General features: G+C 36.6%; 1 protein-coding gene across 2 annotated transcripts in view; it reads left to right on the top strand.

The window, feature by feature from the left end:
• The window catches only part of SLC1A3 (solute carrier family 1 member 3), a 69,242-nt gene extending 46,588 nt beyond the window's left edge, over positions 1-22,654 (top strand). For both annotated transcript variants that reach the window (XM_074855786.1, XM_074855787.1), the window contains 7 exons: positions 766-970; positions 2,361-2,403; positions 12,308-12,603; positions 14,257-14,490; positions 17,090-17,284; positions 18,710-18,844; positions 20,097-22,654. In XM_074855786.1, coding sequence (XP_074711887.1) covers positions 766-970; positions 2,361-2,403; positions 12,308-12,603; positions 14,257-14,490; positions 17,090-17,284; positions 18,710-18,844; positions 20,097-20,301 — 1,313 coding nt within the window. In that variant the 3' untranslated portion in view covers positions 20,302-22,654. The remainder of the gene's footprint in view (positions 1-765; positions 971-2,360; positions 2,404-12,307; positions 12,604-14,256; positions 14,491-17,089; positions 17,285-18,709; positions 18,845-20,096) is intronic.
• Positions 22,655-23,005: the final 351 nt, after the last annotated feature.

Below are 23,005 nucleotides of genomic sequence, written 5' to 3'. Positions count from 1 at the left end.
TCAGAGGTCTTTCCCTGGCAGAACTGCACCTTCATTTAAAAAAACACAGAGCAGCCCTGCTGGTGCAATATGTGATGAACAAACACTTTAGCAGATGCCATAGTGAGCACCCTAGTATTCACATTAGACCAGATGCATTAAGACAAGCCAAGAATTAGGATTAATGTTTTGTAAAGCTTATAAAAGACTCTAAATGCGTATTCATACAATAGTAAGGATTTTCTGAAACAAGCTAACAGCATTTAATCCATTTTAAACTCCCATGGCTTGGGGCAGAGGTAAACTAAGGTCATTCCATTGGGGATTGAAGAAAACTCTTCATACACATTAATTGTAGCAAACATTATCAATATTACTTGACAGTACTCTGTTTTCTTTCTTACTATTACAAATTATGTGCAGCACATTTCTAAGGCACATTTTTCAGACTATGGTAACTATGCTAACCAAAACCCATGAATTGGCTCACTGGACTACAGGGAGTGCCACACTGAACCAGACCAATAATCTTTGCTTCTAACAAAGTGTTAACAAAGCACAGAAAGTTGTAACTCTTGTAACAGAAAATTACGTAATAACAAGTATTAGGAGTGGGAGGGGAAGACAATGGCAGTACCAGCTGCAAAAGAGGGCCAACTTACCTTGGGTAGCTTTAAATGTACTGGTCATCAAAACCCTTCCCACAAAACCATTTTCATCATGCTGAGTTTATACTCTTTATTCACAACTATATGAGGTGAATGTCCTTGTGCTTAAATTTACTAGGAATTGCTGCCCTGGATAGTAAAGCATCAGGAAAGATGGGAGTCCGAGCAGTAGTCTACTACATGAGTACTACAATCATTGCTGTACTGATTGGTATAATCATTGTGGTCATCATCCACCCTGGGAAAGGTACTAAAGAAAACATGCACAGAGAAGGCAAAATTGTGCAAGTGACAGCAGCAGATGCCTTTCTTGATTTAATCAGGTATGGCTATGATATTGCACATTTTCTGTACCAATAGCAACGACAGTAATATTTAGATTCACACGAGAGAATTTCAGACAGTGACTGTATAAACTAGCCAACTTTCTTTCGGTTATGTGATACCAATATCTCTAACTCGTACAACACTACAATACATGGATTTATTTTCAAATTAAGCTGTTGCAAGGGAAGAAACTGCTTTTAATATTCAAAGAAAGATTATTTCTTTCACACACAAAAGAAAGACTTCTGTTCTGCTATCTGCATGGGTCTTTTCCCCTCCCTTCCATAGCACAATCCTTATTACCAAATTCCTCTGCTTTCCTTTACTTCCAACTTTCAACAGTTTTCTCATTTCACTTGAATTCCTGATTTAGTTATGTATTTAATTTTGAATTGTAGCTGCCAATCTGGGTACATCTACTCAACTTGTTAAACTGTATGAATGGGAAATAAATTCCAGGAACAGACAAATAAAATGTTTGAAATAGAGGGGCACAGATATAAAATCTTGTTTTCTCCTTGCTCAGAGAGTCTACAATGCCTCTTTTATAGAGCTAATATGTCACAGATGTATTCCAGGGAGTAGGGAAGCTGAGGTTTTGAACTCAGGAGCTTTTCCACAGGTAAAGCCACCAAAATTTTGTGGTCCACTAACCCATTTGGAGAAGCCAGAGACATGGAGAAAGGCCTCCAAGAGTCATGCTGCCAGGAAGGGGGACTTCAGAAAGACCCATGAAGAGGTTTGCACTCAGATTCCTCAAGATTTATTCAGCTAGGCTGCTTCTAATTCCCTCAGAAATGTCACCATTCTGGAAAGAAAAGAAACAAACCCCCATATGTAACAAGTATACACACACATATGTCATTATATATGTATGCGTTATTATTAAAGAATATTCAAACTTCAGAAATATTTATTTCTTAATCACGACAAGACTCTAAAACAAGTTATAAATGTCATGATGTACTAGGCTACATGACTGCAAAAACTGTTTTAGAAGTAGAAATGCATTAAATATTAATAACTTCTTTATTAATCTGGATTCAGAAAGCATTAATAAATACAAAATTTAAAGTCAGCACTGACCAACAGAGCTTTGTTCATTTGGTAATTTAGCTAATATTCTGCTCCATAACCAGACCTGCTATACAATATTTGATAGAGATTGCAATTGCCAGGATCTATCCAACCATATCACATTTCATCCTGTTAAAGCTAACCAGGCCAATGCTATATGCAAAGCTCTACTCACTGTATACATAATTATATATTTGTCTTAATATTCCTTTGAAAATTAGCTGGTCAATTATTTTATTAAATGTTCCCCAACTTAAGATATTACTAGAGTCTTATAGTTTCTCATATTATTTTCTTTCTTTTTCACAGAAATATGTTCCCTCCAAATCTGGTGGAAGCTTGCTTTAAACAGGTAACAATGTTTCATTATTTCCAACTAAAACATAACAAAGTAAGAAATTGAAATGTAATAGCATTTTCTTTAGGAATATCTTGTACCTTTACTTACAGCAGAAATAAATCTTCTGTATGCTGCCAGCTGTCAAAAAAAACCCAAATGAAACCAACCAAATCTGTGCTTTGTTTTCAATCATATTGTCTCAGTATTTGCTATGAGAATTGAAGAAAACACACCTGGCACAGCAAATAAAAAAATAAATTTTTTCAAAATGTCAAATTCATAAGTCTACAGCAAGCTTCACTAAAGTCAATACATAATTTACTTTTCAAAAAGAGTGTTATGTTAAATTGGGAGATACTGAGATATGCACCATCTGTACAAAGACTAGAAGATATTCAAAAATGCCATAAGAGAAACATGCGTAGGTTCAAAACAGAGGAAACAATTTTGTGGACATCAGTAACAAAATCAAACTAGGGGACTTCCTGTCACTTATGGAAGGAGTGCATAGGAATGCTCTTTCTATGTTGTTTCTCAAATTCCTCTATCATTAGCCTGGGCTTAATTTTAACTGTTGTGTGGAGAAAATAACAGTAACTAGTTACATTCCTTTTTTAAAAGGAGGACATTATCAATTCAGTGAAACCTATAATATGTATTTCCATAATCTAATTGCTTCACACTGACCCCACAGACAATCTTGAACTGATATTATTTACCAGTTATTGCTGTAGCAATAAAAAAAAGCTGAAATGTGGAGGTCAAGAAGCAAGAAGATGAAGTAGAATCTTTCCAAAATCCAGCTGAGTTACATCTTGCAGAAGAATTGAAAAGAAACAGTAACATTTTCTTTAGTTATATAAACAGAGGCCAATAAAAACCAGTGACTTTCTACATTAAAGATCTGGTCAAGACTAAAGATAAACTAGACCCAGGTCCAAAACCAACAAATGCTATGCCTCTGTTTTCAGTAAGGATGATGATGAACTCAGGACAGCGATGCAGAAGAGCAATATGGAAATACAAAGGTCTGTATCTAAACTAGAAAACAAAATTCAAAGAATTCAATGTAATAAAGTCAGGGAATGATACCATCTTTATCTCAAAATAATGAAAGAATTAGGGCATAAAGTTACATATCTAGCAACAAATATTTTAATAAATCTCTCAAGTTGGGAAGTTAGTATCTATAACTGGTGAAAGCAATCACAGTTCCTTTCAAATTGCAATTTCATAAAGATTTGGGAATTGATTTAAGCAGTTAGCTTGATCTCAGTTGTACTCCAGTATATGAGTACCTTGAAGGAAAGAGTAAAGACTTTGTAATAAATGAAAATGAAAAATACATGGGGAAAAAAAATATAAAGAATAACACAGGTTTCTGAAACATAGATTATATGAGAATAACCTTCCACAAGATTGCCCGTTTTCTTATTTTCTTCTTCCATGTTTTGGGTTTTCTTTTTTACTACAGAAGTGCAGTGGATCTAATCTCTTTGGAATTCTGTAAAATAAAGTTTTTTAATATGAGGGAAGTGGAATAGTTGGGCAGGTGTGGTGGTTTAGCCCCTGCCGGGGTCTGAGACCACGCGGCCGCTGCCCCTCCCCGACAAAGGGAGTGAAATACAAAGCCCCAAGACTGAAATAAGGAAAGGTTTAATACAACAGTGCAATAGCAACACAACCAACAACAACAATAACAATAACAGTAATAGTGATAGCAATTAACAGAGCAAAATAGCTACCAAATACAGCAGTGGGCAGCACGATGTACAAAACCACGAGTGCACCGCGCTCCGCGCCAGGAAAAATGTGACCTGCCAGGATGTGACGTCCGCATGGTATCTGAATAACCCGGCTAGAGCTCCCCCCCACTGCTGGGGAAACTTACCCCTATCCTGGTTAAACCAGGACAGCAGGGAAAAAGATTATTGTAAGAATTGTAAAATTTGTGAAGACAGCAATGGAAGTTGCTGAAGGACTGGGTGTACCTCAACTGATATTTTTCTGAATGACATTGCCATAAAATGCACACAATGAAATTTACAGATGACAATTCCAAGCATTTGGTATCAAGATATCTAACAAATCCCAAAGAAATTGGTATGTTCCTGGCACATTATATTATAAAGTCACAACAACAAAGTGAATTGGCTCTTGCAGACATTGGCATGTTAGGTTATCTCCTTGTAGCTCTTCATCACATGTTAAATAAAGATTTAGAAATTAACAGTAATTTCTGCTTTGAGATGGGAAGTCATTACCAGAAAGAAAAAAAAAAAAATTAAACGCCCTCTAATACAGCTCTAGGAGGATATATTAGGTGACATAACTGCAAGAGAGGAAATAAAGCCAGAGGAATATGGCTGTCTGGAACACTGAATATATTCCGGTCATTACATTCATAGGAAGACTCATGCAAAATGAGCACAATGGAAGAGTTGGTAGGATTATCAAAAGAACACAGTGTATAAAGCAAAAAGAAGCTTGATTTTAAAATTATTTTGGCACAAAACCCATAGTGGGAACAGAGCTGTATAAGATAAAGAAAAATGTTTATACAAGAAGAAATGGAAATAATTATGACTGAATTTAAAGTGGGAATTAGTAAGGTTTTAAACCTTCATTACCTAAAAGGTGAGGTCCTGGTAAAAGCTTCCATTAGGAGTCATGGGAACAAACTACATCATCAGTTTTCAGATACAGTTTGAAAATTTCTTTTGCTGAAGAGTCCTACAGCGACAGAAAACTTGACTCAGTGTCTAGCAGTCCTAAATGTATGTTCTTAATTGAAGATGTCTTGTAGAGTCTGTTTACATTAAGCACATTGTATTTCTCATGTGCTTTACAGCTTAAAGAGATTTCTGAAAAATGGTTCAAAAAGCAGGAAATGTTTAATTATTTTTTCTGACTTTCAGCAGCAGCTATGCTTGCTGAAGCACCAGGATTTTAAATCTGTCATACTGTGACTATTACCTTTTAAATCAGGTACCACAACCTAGATTTTTAGGTATAAGTTATTTTGTTGTAGCAGATTTGTTAAACTAAAAACATCTTACAGGAGGAACAAGTATGTGTAAGATTCATAAGTATCCAGAAGACTTCATACATGTGACTCCAAAACTTTATTTTCAAAAGTTTACACAGCTTTTTCATATGTTTCTCAGAAGATTTATGAAGAAGGATGATCCATCCGGCACTAATCTGGTTCTGTAACACTGTGTTTTCTGGCCCAAACACAAAACAGACTAATTCTTATACTCATCCACACTCAAAGGCTTTGCACACCTGGAAACCGTCACTGGCATATGCACTCCACATTCAAATCACATCTTTTGATATATTAGGTGCTCACATTCTCTTATAGCATCCTCAGACAAGTTTCTTTCCTGACAGAAATCTGCATTGAAACCCACTGGAAGGTTTTTCTTTCTTTCTCACCATGACCAGCAGACAGGTTCTCTAATGACTGTGTTAGTACTCACAGCAAACTTTGAACTTGTTACTTTCCCCATCAATAGCAAGCACTTCTCAAAGCAGCTCCACTAACACACAGGACCAACTATAATTTCCAAAGTTTTTAACTTCAAAAGATCAACTACTACTCAAATTTTGTAACACCAAGACATCAAAAATTGTTCTTCCCTTTGCATAATTCATTTTAGTGAAGTTAGTTTCCTGGGTGTGGAATTGCTCTCCTGCAAAATGAAATGGAGCTGTGTGGAGAGGGTAACCAAGGCGGGGGGGGCTTCTAGATGGAGTTGGGAAAGCTTTTATAGTATTGCTTCTGGGAGAAGAAGAGTCATGAAGGAAGACTGGGACCTTAGGACTTATTTAGGAAGGATCTTCCTAAATTTTCTACTGTTCTTCATTCAGTCTTCTGGCCCTTTTGATTCCCTTTCTTGTTCTTCTTTCCCAGCAAGTCTATGAGGCAAACAAAGCTGCCTCCTCTTGGTTCTTCTCCTCTTCCTTCTTCTTTGCACATTTTATTCCCCAGAAACAGGAAGAGTGGTCAAACAAAATGCCCCTTCCCCTCCAAAAAGGACCCTCCATTGTGGGTCCCAGAAGCCAGGAGAAGTCCCTGTAGGAGAGAAGGAAACTCCACAGAAAAGCTAAGGAAAATCTTTCATTCAAACCTTTCAGCTGAGGATCAGTAGAACCATTTCAGGCTTATCTGGAGGCATTCAGTCCCATGCCCCAAGAAAGTCTATGGGGACAAAGAGCCACCCTTGCCTAGCAGGTCAAACTATGAAGAATAATCTGGAAAAGTTTGGGCTTTAGTTTCACTCTGTTCTTCACTAGTTACTCCCTCTCTCCCTGTGAAAGACCAAAGTCCTCTTGGCACCCTGTCTCTATCAAGATCTCCTCCAATTAAGCCAGTGGCAGATAGGGATCACTGGAAACAGCAGATTGTTAATCCAAACAGCATACTTTCTGTTCATGGTTATTTACAGATCATAAATGTTGCTACCATCACTAAGCACTGATCACAGGGGGCTTTTGTGATTTTTATCAGTAACAGGAGAATCTGAAAAGACTGACTGAAGATAAATATTCCACATTTAGCTAAAACTAGATTACTTTGTTCAAAATTTTCTCTATACCACTACACTCACCCCCAGTTTAGGGATATCTAAATAAATCTTTGGATTTATCTTTCGGCTCTGGCCATTATCTCTTCATTTCTCTTTCTTTGCTAAATTCAAAAATGCTATCTAGCCTGGGGCTAGGCAGTCATAAGCAGTCTGCTTGTTAAGCAGATACTGCTTCTTGTTAAGCAGATACTGCTTTTTAACTGCTTGTTCTTTGTGCTGTGCTGTGCTCTGGGGATATATCAAAAGACAAAAGAAACACAAGTGAACCTGGGACATCAAGAGAAACAGAATCAATCTAACAATTTCGGGAGGGACATTCTGCTGTGAATAGGTGGAATTTGATGCCAACTGAAGCTTAAAGAACTGCAAAGGTGCATCTGATAACTGCATTTCTTCTGAGCTATTTTCAATTAAATATTCTTTCCTGATCTCATCCTTATCAAGGGGATTGGAAGTGTTAATCACACATCTAGACATGAATGCTAATATATGATGTCTATTCCTCATGATAATTTTGGCTAGTTAAGATATATTTTAACCTGTGTCATCAGCTCTTCTGCCGACAATTTTGAATGCTTTCACACATGTCCAGATGGAAAGGAAAGACAAAAATAATTAGGAAGATGAGATATTACTGCCTTTTTTCCATTTTTTTAGGCTTGCATTTAAGCAAACTTGTTGCTTCTAAAACCATCATCCACTGAAAACTACATCATCATACAGACTTAGCACAGACAGTGCTAATTATACTATCTCAGAGTACTGACAGTAAATTATGAGTTTTCAGAGCAGTTACTCACGCAATTACCTTGTCTGCAAGTTAACCACTGGAATGTGCTTCTGCCATGTGCTTCTTAAAAAGTCATGCAATATATTCAAGTCAAATGACTGTGGGTATCTTGTACCACTAATGAAAACAAAATAATAATAAAAGTGTAAACAACTAATTCATTATATTATGCAATAAAGTAATTATATTGTCTGTTTCATAATGAGATCACAATTAAAATTAAAGTTGTTCATTAGCACTGTGTGTTGTAAAAAAGTCCAGAAATGCCATTATTTTTATATTTTACTTGCAGATAAGGTTGTTCATAGGAAGCTATTAGTATTAATAATTTCCAAATACCTTGCTCCTAATCTGTTCTCTATACATGAACTTAAGGAAAAAACATGAGACTTGATACAGAGAAATGATTCCTTATTTTAAGACTTATTTACTTATAGAAAACTCCTTACTTATAGCAAGTTATAGTATTACTTCTGGTATTTTTAATATTGCTAAGAATCCTGCTTTCCCAGACTGTTCTGTGGAATTTTACCAAGGACTACTGTGTCCATCAAAACAAAGCAGTTTACTGTGAAAATCTACCAAGAACTGCAGTGTTCAGCAAAATAATTATGCTTTTGTCCTTGAAGAACAGGTGTACTCTAACTGGTTGGGCCTCAGTAATGAGTAAAGATAGCCATAAACGGGTTGTAGAAGTCTCACTCGTTCCCTTAAATAAGATAGGATGAGTAAACCGGCTGAAAAATATTTTTTGTTGTTCAAGAAATTGGCTAAGAGAATCTGCGCATGCTCTGAGGGAAAAACAAGGTGAGAAAGACTACGAGCCTTCCTCCCGAAGACGCCCCCCAGGAGGCAATGCCCAGGTGCAAAGAGAACATAAACTGCTGGCACCAGCCTTTCAAACTAACCCAGCCTTACTCATGCATATGTATGTTTGTGTTATGTAATCCAGTGAATATGTATATACGCACTCTATAATTTTTTGGTAAAAAGTGCTGTGGGTGTGCAAGCTTTGTGGAGAAATCCCCTTGCACCCCGGCCGGAGTAAAACATACCTGCTTTATAACTCTATTTGAGTTGTAGAGTGTTTTCCACGAATCAGTATTTTGGATCTAAAATCTTACCAGGCAAAAATACATCTGCCTGGAGACAAAATGCACCAAACATCCTCAGAAATGACAGGACTTCAGTGATGTTGTCTAGCCCACAACAAATTATCAGTGTAGGTGTATGGACTTCTAATAAAACATAACCATCTCTTCTGAGACCCTTAAGCCTACAATCTGGTATACGAGCAGTTTTTCTTTGTCTAATTTCTTCCATTACTGAATGTTGCAAAAGAACAAGGATCTGCAGAATCACAGTGTGATATTAAAATGTCAGTTCAAGCTATGTGAACAGCTGATAACTCTGATTTACCACCAAGATAGAGATCTGCCTGAAAGTAGGAATCTCATAAAAGCTCACAAAATGATCTTTTATCACCAGTTTCTCTGCAGAGCAGTAATGGTCAACTCTGATATTACCTGACCTATTTCAAAATCTTTCACATTTTCTATCATCCTCAAGGTGGTCTTTCATCCTGTCACTTCCTATAAACAGCTGGCTTTTTCACCATTCCACACACAGAAAATCTGTTTCATGGTGGTGAAACAATCTTCTATTTTGCCTTTAGTGTCATCTGAAAAAGCACTGACAAGAATTAAGCTCAACCTACACTTTTTTCTTAGTAGATTGCATTTCCCATATTTGGTTTTCCTTAATTTCTTTTGCTTCACCAGGAACCTTGTCATGATTTTTGATAGACAACTTTGGGCATAAAAAGACAAACACATGCACAGAATTATCCTTAACCTCATTTAGCAAAAATGAAAGAAAGGCTTTCTTTCTGACAGCCCCAGGGCAAATAAAGTTGCTCTGATTTCTGTTCTCAGATGCCCATTTTGAACCTCACTCTAAACAAAATGTTTCTCTGTTGCTCTGGAAGGTGTTCTAGAAAGACTGTTCTTCCTAGTAACATTTCTGAATACTTAAGTCTGAACAACAGGGTTAGTCAACAGATAAGATCTACATCTCTGTGTACCAGTCTAATAGCTGAAATGGAAATGGACTTTGCTAAGTGAGGTCCTAAAATCCCTATTATACTCCTAAAGAGACTTAACTAATAAAGAATTAAAGGTATCTGCCTGCCTGGACAGAATTCCAGAATCAGCACAAAAAAGAAGGAATATGCTTATTACAACCTAAAATTATTTCTAACGGGGTTTTTTAAAGGTAAGAAATTTCATATGATTGTGCTTTCTCCCCTGTAGGTGCCCAACTTCTTTTCAGTCTCCTGTTGTAATTTTTGAGCCCATGGCCAATTCCAAACTAATTTGCCATTCCAAGACAAATCAAGACTGTGCTGCCACTGAAAGAAAAGTGGTTTACAACTTATCTCGTGGCCTGTTCCAACAGGCAGCAGCCAACCAGCCAGGCAGCACACATCTAACACTGTCTAACAGCTGTATCACATGTTGCTTTGACCTAGTCAAATAGGTAGGAATGAGAGAAGGACCTGAGGGCAATGGAGGAGAATCGGGAGTAAGTCAGTTATGATGTGTCTAAGGAAAGTAGGAAATTACTAGGAAATCTGGTAAGAAATTAGGTTTTCATTCCAGTCCTCATTAAACAGCTTGGTTTTTTGTGTTTCTCTAATCTGTATGTCCACAAACCCAGCATAATTGCATCCTTCATATATTTGAATTAAAGAATTTTTGCCTAAGTTTTTTTTCTACTGAAAAACAGTAATAAAAATATACACATAACACATTTATCATACCTGTACACATTAAAAAAAAAAAAAAAACAAAAACAAAAAAAACCCCAAAAACCCCAAAACCTGAAAGTTTTTGATGTACAGCATTAGACAGTATTTTAACATTCCTACTAGGACCGAATTAAAAACTCTTTAGTGAGAATTTATAGCAAATTTCCTTTTCCACTGTAATATCTCTCTGTCACTTAAAGAGACAATCCCATCCCTCCTTCCCTGGCTGTGTGGTTCCCCTTTCAGTGTTTTGTCCTCTCTGGCATTCATCAGTCAGTGAGCTGATTCACCTTCATAGTCTTTACACAAAATGGCCACTTTTTTTGCTTGGTGAGTTTTCTGCCAATTTAAAAAGGAGAATTGGCCTACTGAGAGATCAAACTAGAACTGACACAGAGGAGAAATTATCACAGGTTGGATGTGAGTGGGTGAGGGAGTAGAACTGGGCTTTTCTGTGTCAGCTTACTGTTCGAACAGCTCAGCTGTCTCCTCTAACCACAGCCCAAATCTTAAAACATTTTAGCAAATTTAATTTAAAACTCAAGAATATCTGACCTCTGTTGAGATTTGTTCTGCTACCTCTTATTCAGAAACTTTCCATAAATCTCCTGTAAGCAAGTTTTATTTAAAATTCTGAGAGACATAAAGCCTTCAGGGGGATACAGCAAATATATAGAAGGAGTGCAAAAAACTATTCAGGTGTGGAAAGTAACAGAAAATTAGGTCAGTGTTGATAAATGCTGATACTCACGTTTCCCATCTTACTCATAAGTACCCCATTTCACTCACACACTTTTGGAGTACACAACAGTCTCCAGATATTACTCATAATACTACAGCTCCTGGATCTAATATTTGTCTTTTTTTGGCAGACCTGAAGGAATAAAAATCCAGAGTTGCTGATTAACATTGACACCAGCATGCCACTGCTTTAATAGGGTATTTAGTGTCCTGACCGATATTAGAAACATTTTATTAGTGATATTTAGTATTCTTTGTGTTCAACAGAATATAATCAGTTTAGGGCTGCAGGACTTCTTGAGCCCAGCCAGAAATATTCAGGGTTCACACTGTTCTTTAGAAAAGCATTAGGTGGTGAAAGACTGGTTTTCAAGATAGACATTTAGGAGCATATTGAGATTTTGAAATTGATTTGCCTGTTACAAAATGGAACCATTTAAGGTAGAACCCTTTTTTAATTAAGAAAAGTGGTGATTTGCTACTGCAAAGCATAGAAGACTAATGACTTTGCCATAGCAACGGAAAAAACAGGTATGTTATATTTAAGTTACTTTCAGTGTAATTTTTTCTAATTCAAAAAGATGAAAAAGTAAGGAAACTCCAAAGCACTAGCCAAAAAAGACCTGTTTATTTAACAGTTGGAAATATGTTGTTAGGAAAAATAGCAATTTATAAAAATGCAAACTAAGAATCAATAGTTTTGTCACAAAATTCATAAGCATGACAAATGTGTGTCTTTGATTTTGACATATTTATGAGAAAATGAATTCTGGAAGCTAAAGGTGAAGATTTAACTCTTGAAGTTAATATGGATTTTTGTTGCTTTCAGGAAAGCCAGGTTTTCATCACAGTACATTTTACAATATTACACAAAGAATTCAAATGTCCTACAATAGTAATTAATAATTTAATGTGTGATTTTTACCTTTGTTTGCTATAATTCACAGAATTCCTATCTTTCTTTTATTTTTGTTTTAATAGTTCAAAACTAACTATGAAAAGAGAATGTTTAAAGTAGACATTCCATCCAATGACACATCCACAGTGGCTTCCATAATAAGCAATGTGTCAGAAGCAATGGAAACCCTCACCAGAATGAAAGAGGAAATAGTTCCTGTTCCAGGTTCTGTAAATGGAGTGAATGCCCTTGGCTTGGTGGTTTTCTCAATAAGCTTTGGCCTGGTGATTGGAAGCATGAAGGAGCAAGGTCAGGCATTAAAAGACTTCTTTGATAGCCTTAATGAGGCTATCATGAGATTGGTAGCTCTAATCATGTGGTAAGTGCCTCTTTGATAAATTCCATTTTAAGTTACTAATGATATTTTTTCATCAGAGTCAGGCACTGGATAGCAAGTGTTTGGCAGGAAGTCAGACAATAAGATCTTAACTACCGTGTATCTTTTTTCATGAATGAATCCAAGAACTGTAATTATGTATGTCAGTAATTTTCCCGAACACACCTACTGTTTCACTGTGTTTAGCTTTTGACATGAGAAAAATCAGGGTCTTTAGCAGAACTTGCTAAGCTTATAGTGAGCCATTCTATATCTTCATGAAGATGGCAATCACATGTATGCTATCAAAGTTTCCATATATCCTAATCTGACTTCACTAAAGGAAACTGACAACCTTCTCCCATAATCTTATTTCTACACAGCAAGACCTTGTTATCAATTTCCAACACAACTGGTTCCTGCCGTTGTGTAGTGTATACATATGTCCTTCATTGCAGCTGCACTACTTACACATACACATAATTTTCCTACTTTCTTTACTGTTGTGTTCAGTAGGGAAATAAACCCAGTACCTTTTCCCTCAAATACTGGGTATGAAGTCTTTTAAACAATGAAGATTCATTATTTGTCAAGTAGAAGGTTAATTATGAAAATAAATTATGTCCTGTTGCTTTCTTTACTATAGAAAACAAACAAATCAATTCCAAAAGCCTGCCCAGGAGCATAGGCACATATGTTGCAGTACTAGATACAAAACTAAAAATAAGTACATTTTTTCCAGCACTAAAATCCTATTCTGTCAGGAAACATCTACACAAAGCAAAAATCTTTTCTTCTTCTTTAAAAGCATGCTTAAGATGATAAAGCAGTGGATGAGAATTGTTACTTCTGAGAAATTTCTACAGGGATTTGATGGCTTAAAGTGCAACTGAGATATGCTGGATAAATTTTGTTCTGTGGTAACTTATTTTGAAAAGACAAGTGGACATTTACAGAAATAAGGCTGTACTGGAAGTGCAGCTGCAGCTGAATTATGTTAGTTTTATGCCTAGCACTAGCTCTTTCTTCATCTGTAGCTGTGCTTACCAATAGGAAAAAGCAGATCATACCACCTTTGCTGCTGCCCCACAATGCAGATAGCCTCTGTCAAAAAGATGGCCTCATGCTGAAGTTTTATCCAGTGCCTCACTGGATAAAATGGGCCATGGTCAGAAGCAGCTTGAAATCATTGGAAGTTATCAGCCTTCTGTGTGGGTTCCTTCCCCAACAACATGGGAAACACCACTGGTGAGGAAATAGAACTGGGCACTTGGCATAGTCTACAGCTATGTCATTTGAGCCTTCGTTCACAGACAGGATTATAAAATAATTGGCTAAAATAGCTTTTAAATGACACTTGAATTCCAAAGGGAGCTCATCTCCCTACATGTGTGAAAGGCATGCTATATACATCTTGAAATCCTTACCAGATCCTGAATCCAATGGAGCTTATCAGAAACTTTCCCTGCTGTGACTTAATCCATCTTGAACTGTTAAGAGTTAAAGAGTTAAATTCTTGTACTGCTTCTGAATACTTAGAGTCATCCTAACAGTGAAATCCTACATTCGTGCTTGCATATAAACACAAAAGGTATGGATGGGGGAGTGAATTTCTACTTTGTTCTGTACAATACTGATTTGATTTCTTATCTGCAGGTATGCTCCGCTTGGAATCCTCTTCTTGATTGCTGGAAAAATTGTTGAGATGGAAGATATGGGTGTGATTGGTGGTCAGCTTGCCATGTATACTGTAACAGTTATCATCGGTTTGCTAATTCATGCTGTCATTGTCCTACCTCTTCTCTATTTCCTGATCACTCGTAAGAACCCTTGGCTATTTATTGGAGGCTTAATCCAGGCATTAGTCACAGCTTTGGGAACATCTTCCAGGTATAATACAATATTTTAAGGCCATTTTTTTTTTATAACATTACTGGTTGGACAAACAATTTTGCCTAATGTAGTCGGTTAACTCTGTATTCAAGTATTCACCTGGGCACTTTATTTTAGTTCTGCTGCTCTCTGATAGAGATAGCTATTATCAATTGACTTGAACTCTATTTTCTATAAGAATCCCTGAACAGAGATGAAATGAGTCTGTTTGGTGATGCAGACTGTATGGCCAGCAGCATTGTGACTTTGATTAGCCTTGGTGTGTGAGATTTTTGAGTAGTTTGTAATGGTTTGCTGGTAGAGGATGCAGCTGACAAGGGATATGCACAGCAAAATGAAGCAGCAAACAGGAAAGTTCAGAGGAGATTCTGAGAGAGCTTGAGAGCCCTTATTGGCAGCTGACGCTCTGTGCTCAAAATTGTGATAGCCAGTGATGGATATACAACCTGCCAACAGAAATGCCACTTCTGTTCTTTGTTGATGAAGTCATAGGTACGTCATATGAATAAAAAAACCTGTTTGCATCTATGATGAAAGGAAACATTATTTTAATCAAATATACATTTCTATACCATATGACCTTTCAAAAAACACCTTTCATTTTAATAGATTTTAAAAGTGTCTTCTAAAGACAGATGTTTTAAGTCAGACATTCTGTATTACTGAATTCAAGTCCCTGGTGTTTGAGATTATTTTGAAGATCTGGATGAGAAGCTATTGTGACCACTAATGTAGAATATGATTAAGTTTTGTATCACTGAAAAAGCTCTTGAGGACTTAAAAAAATTATGACAGTATATTAATGGGAAGAAAGGAACAATTACTAATATAACATTTGATATTTTGATGTCAATCCTTGCAAATCTGTGAAATGCCTAAAAGGGAAATTGATGAATAAAGGTTTTCAAAAGAAGATAATAAAACTAATGCAAGTCAACATAGTTTAGAAGAAAATAAAATGAAACTACAACTCTGTTGGGTAATAGTAATAGTGTTAAGAGGATATGTTCCCGCTTTTGTAAGACATTCCACTTGGCGCTGCTTAAGATTCTTGGTAAGAACCTAGTTTGATGCAAGAGAGCATACTATACTGCAAGTGGATTTAAAAGCTGTTTAAAATTCAACTACAAATTGGCTGTCATCAAAGAGATTTTTCTAGCAAATCTTCCACAGCTCTTCTTTACTTTACATTTTATCAGTATTTTCTTTTATCAATATTGATAAAGTTTTCAAAGACATGAAAGTCTGTTAAGTAGTTAGCAATGAAGAGGTCACCGAGACAGAGTAGTCTGAATTGCTGGGTCTTGAGAAACCTCTTTACTTTGGTGTGATCAGATGTAGAGATACATCTTTAAGAACAAAGAGCCCAGGCAGCTCTTATACCTTACACTTTCTTCTCAGAGGCAGTGTCTCTGAAAAGGAACTTGGCATCATATGGGCTGAATGGGCACTCCTGTAGCATATGAAGCCAAAATGTTCAGTTGGGTTGGCCTTTAAGTGAAATTATCATTTATATCATATTTGGATGTAGCAGCAAGGGAACAAGATTAAGTGGTGTACAGGGCCCAGCTGGGACAGTTAACTGTCTTCATAGCAGCTCGTATGGTGTTTTAGATTTGTGACCAAAATGACACTGATCACACACTGATGTTCTAGCTATTGCTGAACAGTATTGGACAGTGTCAAGACCTTCCCTGTTTCTCACCCTGTCCCCTCCAGTGATCGAGGGGTGCACAATAGGCTGGGAGAGCACACAACCAGGCAGATGGCCCAAATTAAGCAAAGAGATATTCCATGCCATATACATCATGCCTAGCAATAAGAAGGAAAAAGATGGGATTTTAGGGAGGCTAGCCTTCTTTCACTTGGGAACTGGCTAGGCACTGGTCTACCTGTAGGAGGTAGTGGGTGATTGCCTTTGCATCATTTGTTTTGTTTTGTTTTCTTTCTCTCTTCTTCCACTTATTCTTCACTTCTTAAACTTTTTTTTTTTTTTTTTTATTAATCTCAACCACTGTGTTTCCTTGCTTTTACTGTTTCTTTTCTCTTTGCCTGTCCCACTCAAGCTGTGGGGGCAAGTAAGCAAGTGGCTGTGTGGTTTTTAAGTGCCTACTGGTGTTAACCCACAAGTGGTAAAGTAATATGACCATCCATCAGAATGCCAGCAAATAAATAAGGGAAAACATGCTGTTTCCTGAAGGCTTGAATAGCTCAATTTGTATAACTTCGGGAAAACAATGCTTAGGGATGATTCAATCATAACTCCATGACATAAAAAATGAGAAGGGGGAATTTTTAAATAGATTCCTCTGCCTAGCAGAAAAATCTCATGACAAAATACTGAAGCTAGACACATTCAGACTAGGGACTACATAGAGAGTGACAGTAATTAACTATTGCAAAAATTTTCCAAGAGCATAAGGAGAATGTCCATCATTGGAAGTGTTTAAATTCAGCCTTCACCTTTTTTAAAGAACTATTCTGGTAAATCACATAAAAATTAGACAGAACAATCTCCCTTGTCATCACAATGGGTGACACTTTTCATTCCCTCTTTGTAGAATTTATGTCATATATTACCTTCTTTTTGTTTCAGTTCTGCAACACTACCTGTTACATTTAAGTGTCTAGAAGAAATAAATGGAGTGGACAAACGAGTTACAAGATTTGTACTCCCAGTTGGTGCTACAATTAATATGGATGGAACTGCTTTATATGAGGCTTTGGCTGCAATTTTCATTGCACAGGTTAACAACTTTGATCTGAACTTTGGGCAGATTATCACAATCAGGTACAGAAGCCATTATTACCTACATCTAATAAAAGCACCTTTGTGATGACTCCTTCTTGCTGTTATATGTGGGATTAAACAAAAGCGTCTAGAGCTAAAAACAAGAACTGCTACAGTAGCTGAATAACTGTAATGAATTACATCTTCTGCACAGAAGAGGCCCCCCAGCACATATTCTTCATTAGGTAAACCTTCTAAAAACTGTAACATGGCACACCTATCACTACCCTTAGTAGAGTCAACAAGAACAGTTTTTAATTACTTTTAAATTTTCTTAAAGAACTCATGTAGCTGTTGGGAGCTATAGGCTTACAATCAGTACCAGGTAGTTTATAATGCATATAGAAAGCAGTAGCATAAAAGTGTCACAGTGCTAATGCTAGGAGAGGTAGCGTTTTCCTAGTCCTGATGGTCTCAGGATACAAGTAGAGCAGTAATACCTTTCATTACACCAGCTGATAGAGGTAGAGAAGGTAGGTATGTTTTCAAGAACACAAGCCTTCATGTTTGAAATAGAACAGGAAACAACCCACTAAGTACCATTCATAACTGATCTGTATTAACTTCATCATGTTACACAAACAGTTTAAGAGAAGAGGGTGATGGGTACATGTGCAGAAGAAAGAAATGTCAGCAAGGGAACAGAGGGACACTGTAGGACAGAGAAACATGTATTTATCTTTCAGGAACACTGAAAGTTCAGATATGGTGAACTGGGAATTTAGAAGATTTTCAAGCAGAAGTGCTTCTCTATAAAACCCACCAGCTTAATTCAATATTCATTAACAGAAGGCAAAACTCTGCCTTCACACGATGAGGCAATATTTCCACATTCATTAGCATTACAGTTGCTCCCTGCCAAATCACCTGACAAAACAAATTCTTCCTAAACCAGGTGTGAACAAGCATATTTCTATCAAGTTACTAGACTTTATGATTCAGGGTTTCTGGCAGCTTTCTCTTTTCTGATGGCAGAATGCCAACTGCCAGAGGACAGATACTTCACCTTGCATGAAGTTATGGTGAGATGGATACAGAATAAAAGTTCTTGTGTTAGATCTGCCAGGACAAAATTACCTCCTCAGATTTTTTCTTTTAACATGTTTGAGCTTGTGGAGTGAGTTTGTTCAGTGGGTGGGGGCATGTAGCTATAATGTTTTTGTCTGGCCCTCAGCATCTAGTAGGGGATTTACCACTTAACAAAATCATGTTTCAAGGGTTCTGGATAAAGGTTTAGTGTAAATATTTTGGATTAAGATCCACACTCCCCTGCAGCTAAGTGTTCAGATAAGGGACTGCACTCATCTTTTTATTTACTACTGAGCAAATGTCTTCTTGCTTCATATCTGTTTTTAATGTTTGCCAGATGATAAGGAGAGTTTATTACGGAAGTCAATTAATCACTCTTGCCATCTCTTTGCACAGCATCACAGCTACAGCTGCTAGTATTGGGGCTGCAGGCATTCCTCAAGCTGGACTGGTCACCATGGTCATTGTGCTTACATCAGTAGGTTTGCCTACAGATGATATCACTCTTATCATTGCAGTGGACTGGTTCTTGTAAGTATTTTTATGGAGTCACTAAGGGCTTAGACCATATTTAGAAGTGCAATAGCCATGAACATTCTGGCAATACTGCAATCAGTGGTGTACTTCTTTTGCTGTGGAAGGCAGTGGAAAGAAGTGTTAAAAAGAATCAGAATTTCTTGTGATTACGGTATTTTCTTAGAGCAGATGGTGAAGGGTGTTACTTAATGATGGGTCCTTTTGCATGCAACAGTGTTACTTAGAAACCTGGATCCTTAGGTACTAAGAAAACTTTCAGATACACTGTAATTGCTAGCACAGAATTGCTTTAGTCTTCTGGTTTTTTGTAGAATGGCAATGAAAACCTTTCCATCAGTCAGGCTCAGAGCTGGTTCAGATCCAATCCAGTTCATTGCAGCCCTGCTGACTATCTAATCTAGAAAAGGTTCATATGTCTACCCCAAGGAAGCAGAAATGAAAAAGTTGTGTAACTCTCTTATCCAGCCACCACAATGTATTGCCCCTCAGTTTTTCCATTCATCTGTCTGTAGAAGACTCACTGACACCTGTAGATATATGGGGAAATCGCTTAGGTCCAGGAACTAAATCAAAAGCAGAAGGTTTCCTCTGATCTTTATTTCATCTAATGCCTATTAATTATAGTTTCCAGAGGCTTTTATCTTTCAGTCTTCTCAAGTGATCCCTGCAAGAAGTTGCCCATGTTGTTATCAGAAGATAATGTCTTCAAACAATTATCTAACCACATGACCACAGCCATACATAGGTGGATGCTTATCGAGTAACAGTACCAGTCAGTCCCTGTCAAGCTGCCTCCTACGTCTTTGGGGTGGAGCCCTCTAAGAGGGCTGAATTGTTGTAGTTTGATTTTAATTATTTCAGCACAATTCCACGCTAAATTACTGACCATAGTTTATGGTCAAGAGAGAAGTTACCCTAACAAGGTATATTCTCATTGGCTTACATGTTTAGAGGATATAAACCCAAACCACCAGAGGATAGAAATGCCTCCAAGAAGCATCTGCCATATGCTTCCTTTGTCATACTCATCACACAGCTGTTTCTTGCCAACACATTTTGTGACTCCCAATTCTAGTATATTTGTTAATTTCTGTAGAATATATCATGGTATTAACAGTTCAGATAAATTAATACACATAAAATAGCTGAATCATCTACTAGCTATTTAAAGGTCATTTTAACAACTAGTCTGCATGTTTCCCTGAACAAGTGGTAAAATCAAGGCTAACTTACTATTCCTCCTTAGGGATCGTCTCCGTACCACCACCAATGTCTTGGGAGACTCAATTGGAGCAGGAATTGTTGAACATTTATCACGGCATGAGCTGAAGAACAGGGATGCTGAAATGGGTAATTCTGTGATAGAAGAGAATGAAATGAAGAAACCGTACCAACTGATCTCACAAGAAAATGAGAGTGAGAAACCATTAGATAGTGAAACCAAGATGTAGGGTAAAGAAAGCATGAGTTCAACACTACAAGTGTGAAGAACACACACTTTTCCCAGCCATTCATATCCTGAATTCACCAAGTTCACTTATTCCTTGATTTCTCCCTTTATGCTAGCACTGGAAAGAATTAATGAAAATATATTCCAAATTAGCAATGATCACACTATATGTTAGCTTTCCACTTAAAAAAAAAATTAACAGGCAACAACACTGGTCCTGATAGACGTGTGCTAACTAAGGACAAAAAAAAGGGGATTGTTAATTAAATAAAAACAAAAATCAGTGTATATGTTATTCAGTCCTGTGAACGTATTCTTTTCTTTTTTTTGTTTTTTTAATGAACTGGAAAGTAGAAACAGATAACAGAGCCTGAAAATGGTTTTATTTTTTTAAATACCTGTTGCAAAATTCCTAACATCTATATACAATCAATACTTCTAACTTGATAACTGCATCCAGCTAAGTAAATTAACAGGACTTTTGTTCTTTTATCTGATTTTTTTTCTCTAGTTTTATATCATTGTTCAAATACTAACAGGACAATAAAAAGGACATTAACTGAAAGGATAAAAAGGGGGAAGATATATAAATAAAGAAAAAAACCACCCCAAATCAGCACTTTTATCAGCCAAGTTGAAATAGTTCTGAGAAAGTTATTTTGTCTAGACACAGTTTTTCGCATTAGCCTCAGCTGATCTTGACAAAAACTTAGCCTAGTCAGCTCCCGCTGACTTGCAGAAATTTGCGTATGTATGTATGTATGTACCTCCAATCTGGATTTGCCCCCTTAATTTCAACATCATAGCCCAGTTGAACAATCTATGTGTGTGTTTGTAGGAGCAAGGCCCTAGGCTGTATTGACTCTGGGACAGAAAATATGTCTTCACCTCTGTTTGGAAAAAATCCATCATGACCTGGGTAGGCCAACTATCTACTTAATAACCAATTATAAGACTAGAAGGCAGTGTCAGCCTTCTGCAGAAGGTGCAGAAGGGCGGGGTGCTCAGATCTTAAGGGGACTGGATTCTAAATCTGAATCCCTGAGATCAACAGAAGGTTTTCAGATTGGAAATGTCACAAATGTTTGGTCATCTCACCGATAAGTTTCAAAGCTATTAGCTGGATTTACATTTTTCCATCTGGAGAAGAGGCTCCCTATCTCAATGTGAAATTTTTAAATCCTTTTGTGTTTATCAGTAGCATCTCAAAAAGAAAAGATAACCTTTTAGAAAGTAAAACTAATGGGTGCTTTTTTACTTTTTACTAGGGAAAATATATAAATTACAAAATAGTAAATATTATAATAAATGGTGAAATTTTAAATAGAAAGGATTTTAAAACACAATATCTTGGGTTTCTTTCAGGGAATACATAAGGAAAGAATGAAAAAAGGGACAGTGTACTTGTAATCTTGTGGCTTTTTTTGTTCATTTCAAGATTATTCCCTGATTAAGTCTTTTTCTAGAAATATAAATTATGTGTTTTTTCCTTTTTGTCTTGTATTATTATAGAGGTTAAACTGGAAAGGTTTACAATGCAGTTACAGTTGGGGATTGAAAAAATATTAACTGACAGGCACAATAGTATTGAGTGATCTTTTTTATTAAAGTGTTCTATTGTCTTCTATCTTCCTCACCCTACCAAAAAATTCTGATGCTGGAAATGAAGGATTCCCTTGCAATGTCCCAGCTGTCACTCAAAAACATTATGTATGTTGCTTCTGTCACTAAAAGAACATAAATATGGTGTACAAGTAACTGTAGTGAAAATGTCAGCATGCTGGTTGGAGGCTTTTCCCAGGCTGAACTGGTTTTTTTAGGACTGAAAACTCCTGACCAGTTGAGTAACCCAGACAATATGAGCAGGAACTCTGCAGTGAGTGAAGTGAGCAGAGTATTGAGCAGTCAAACAAACAAAGCTCTAGATGAATCTCTGACTAAAAGAAAACAAATAGGAGGGGGTGCTGCCAGAATGCAAATCTAGGATACAGACAGGCATTTTCTGATATGTAATTAGAGATATTTTTATATAGATACTGTATTCAGAATGTGTGTATAAACATTAATTGTAGAATTTATGGCATAACAATTTAATTTTTTGTTAAGATTTTGTCTAGAAATACATTGCAAAGACAATGTAAATGGCTGTCTTTCTATGACATCAGCTGAGAAAAATGAATTGTGTCACAAAGAATGTGATCTTTTTTTATACTAACTTTGTTTCTTATGGAAATCAGGTATTATAGAAAGATTCCCTTCCCCGTCCCTCACTGGTTCTGCATTGGTATGCACCCAGAGTGGATTGAGAAACATTACTTTGTAGATGTATTTTCAATAAAAATAGTTTTACATTACTGCTTTTTTGTGATTTAGGATTTCTTTCAAAGGTTCTGTAATAGAAGCTTCACACAAACTCAGAGCTGACAAACTCATAACATGGGATTTCAGGAATTCCAGGCCATTTTATACAGCAGGGTTTTGATATAGCAGAGTCTCCTCACTTCAAATACCTACTTCCAGTTTCATGATCAAAAATAAATAAGTAAAGGGGGAGAAAAACATGAAAAATTAAAAGAGCCAATGTTCATCCTGCTTAAGTTCATTCAAATTCAAGTATACAAATTCATACTGATATCTGCAGAACACTAAAAAAAAAAAGTATTTACATATTCATTCATTCAGCTACTGCAAAGCCAACAGTTCAT

The sequence above is a fragment of the Strix uralensis genome, chromosome Z (genome assembly GCF_047716275.1).
Source record: "Strix uralensis isolate ZFMK-TIS-50842 chromosome Z, bStrUra1, whole genome shotgun sequence".
NCBI classification, from domain to species: domain Eukaryota; kingdom Metazoa; phylum Chordata; class Aves; order Strigiformes; family Strigidae; genus Strix; species Strix uralensis.
Note: the sequence above shows the minus strand (reverse complement) of the source record. Positions and strands in the feature narration are given on the sequence as shown.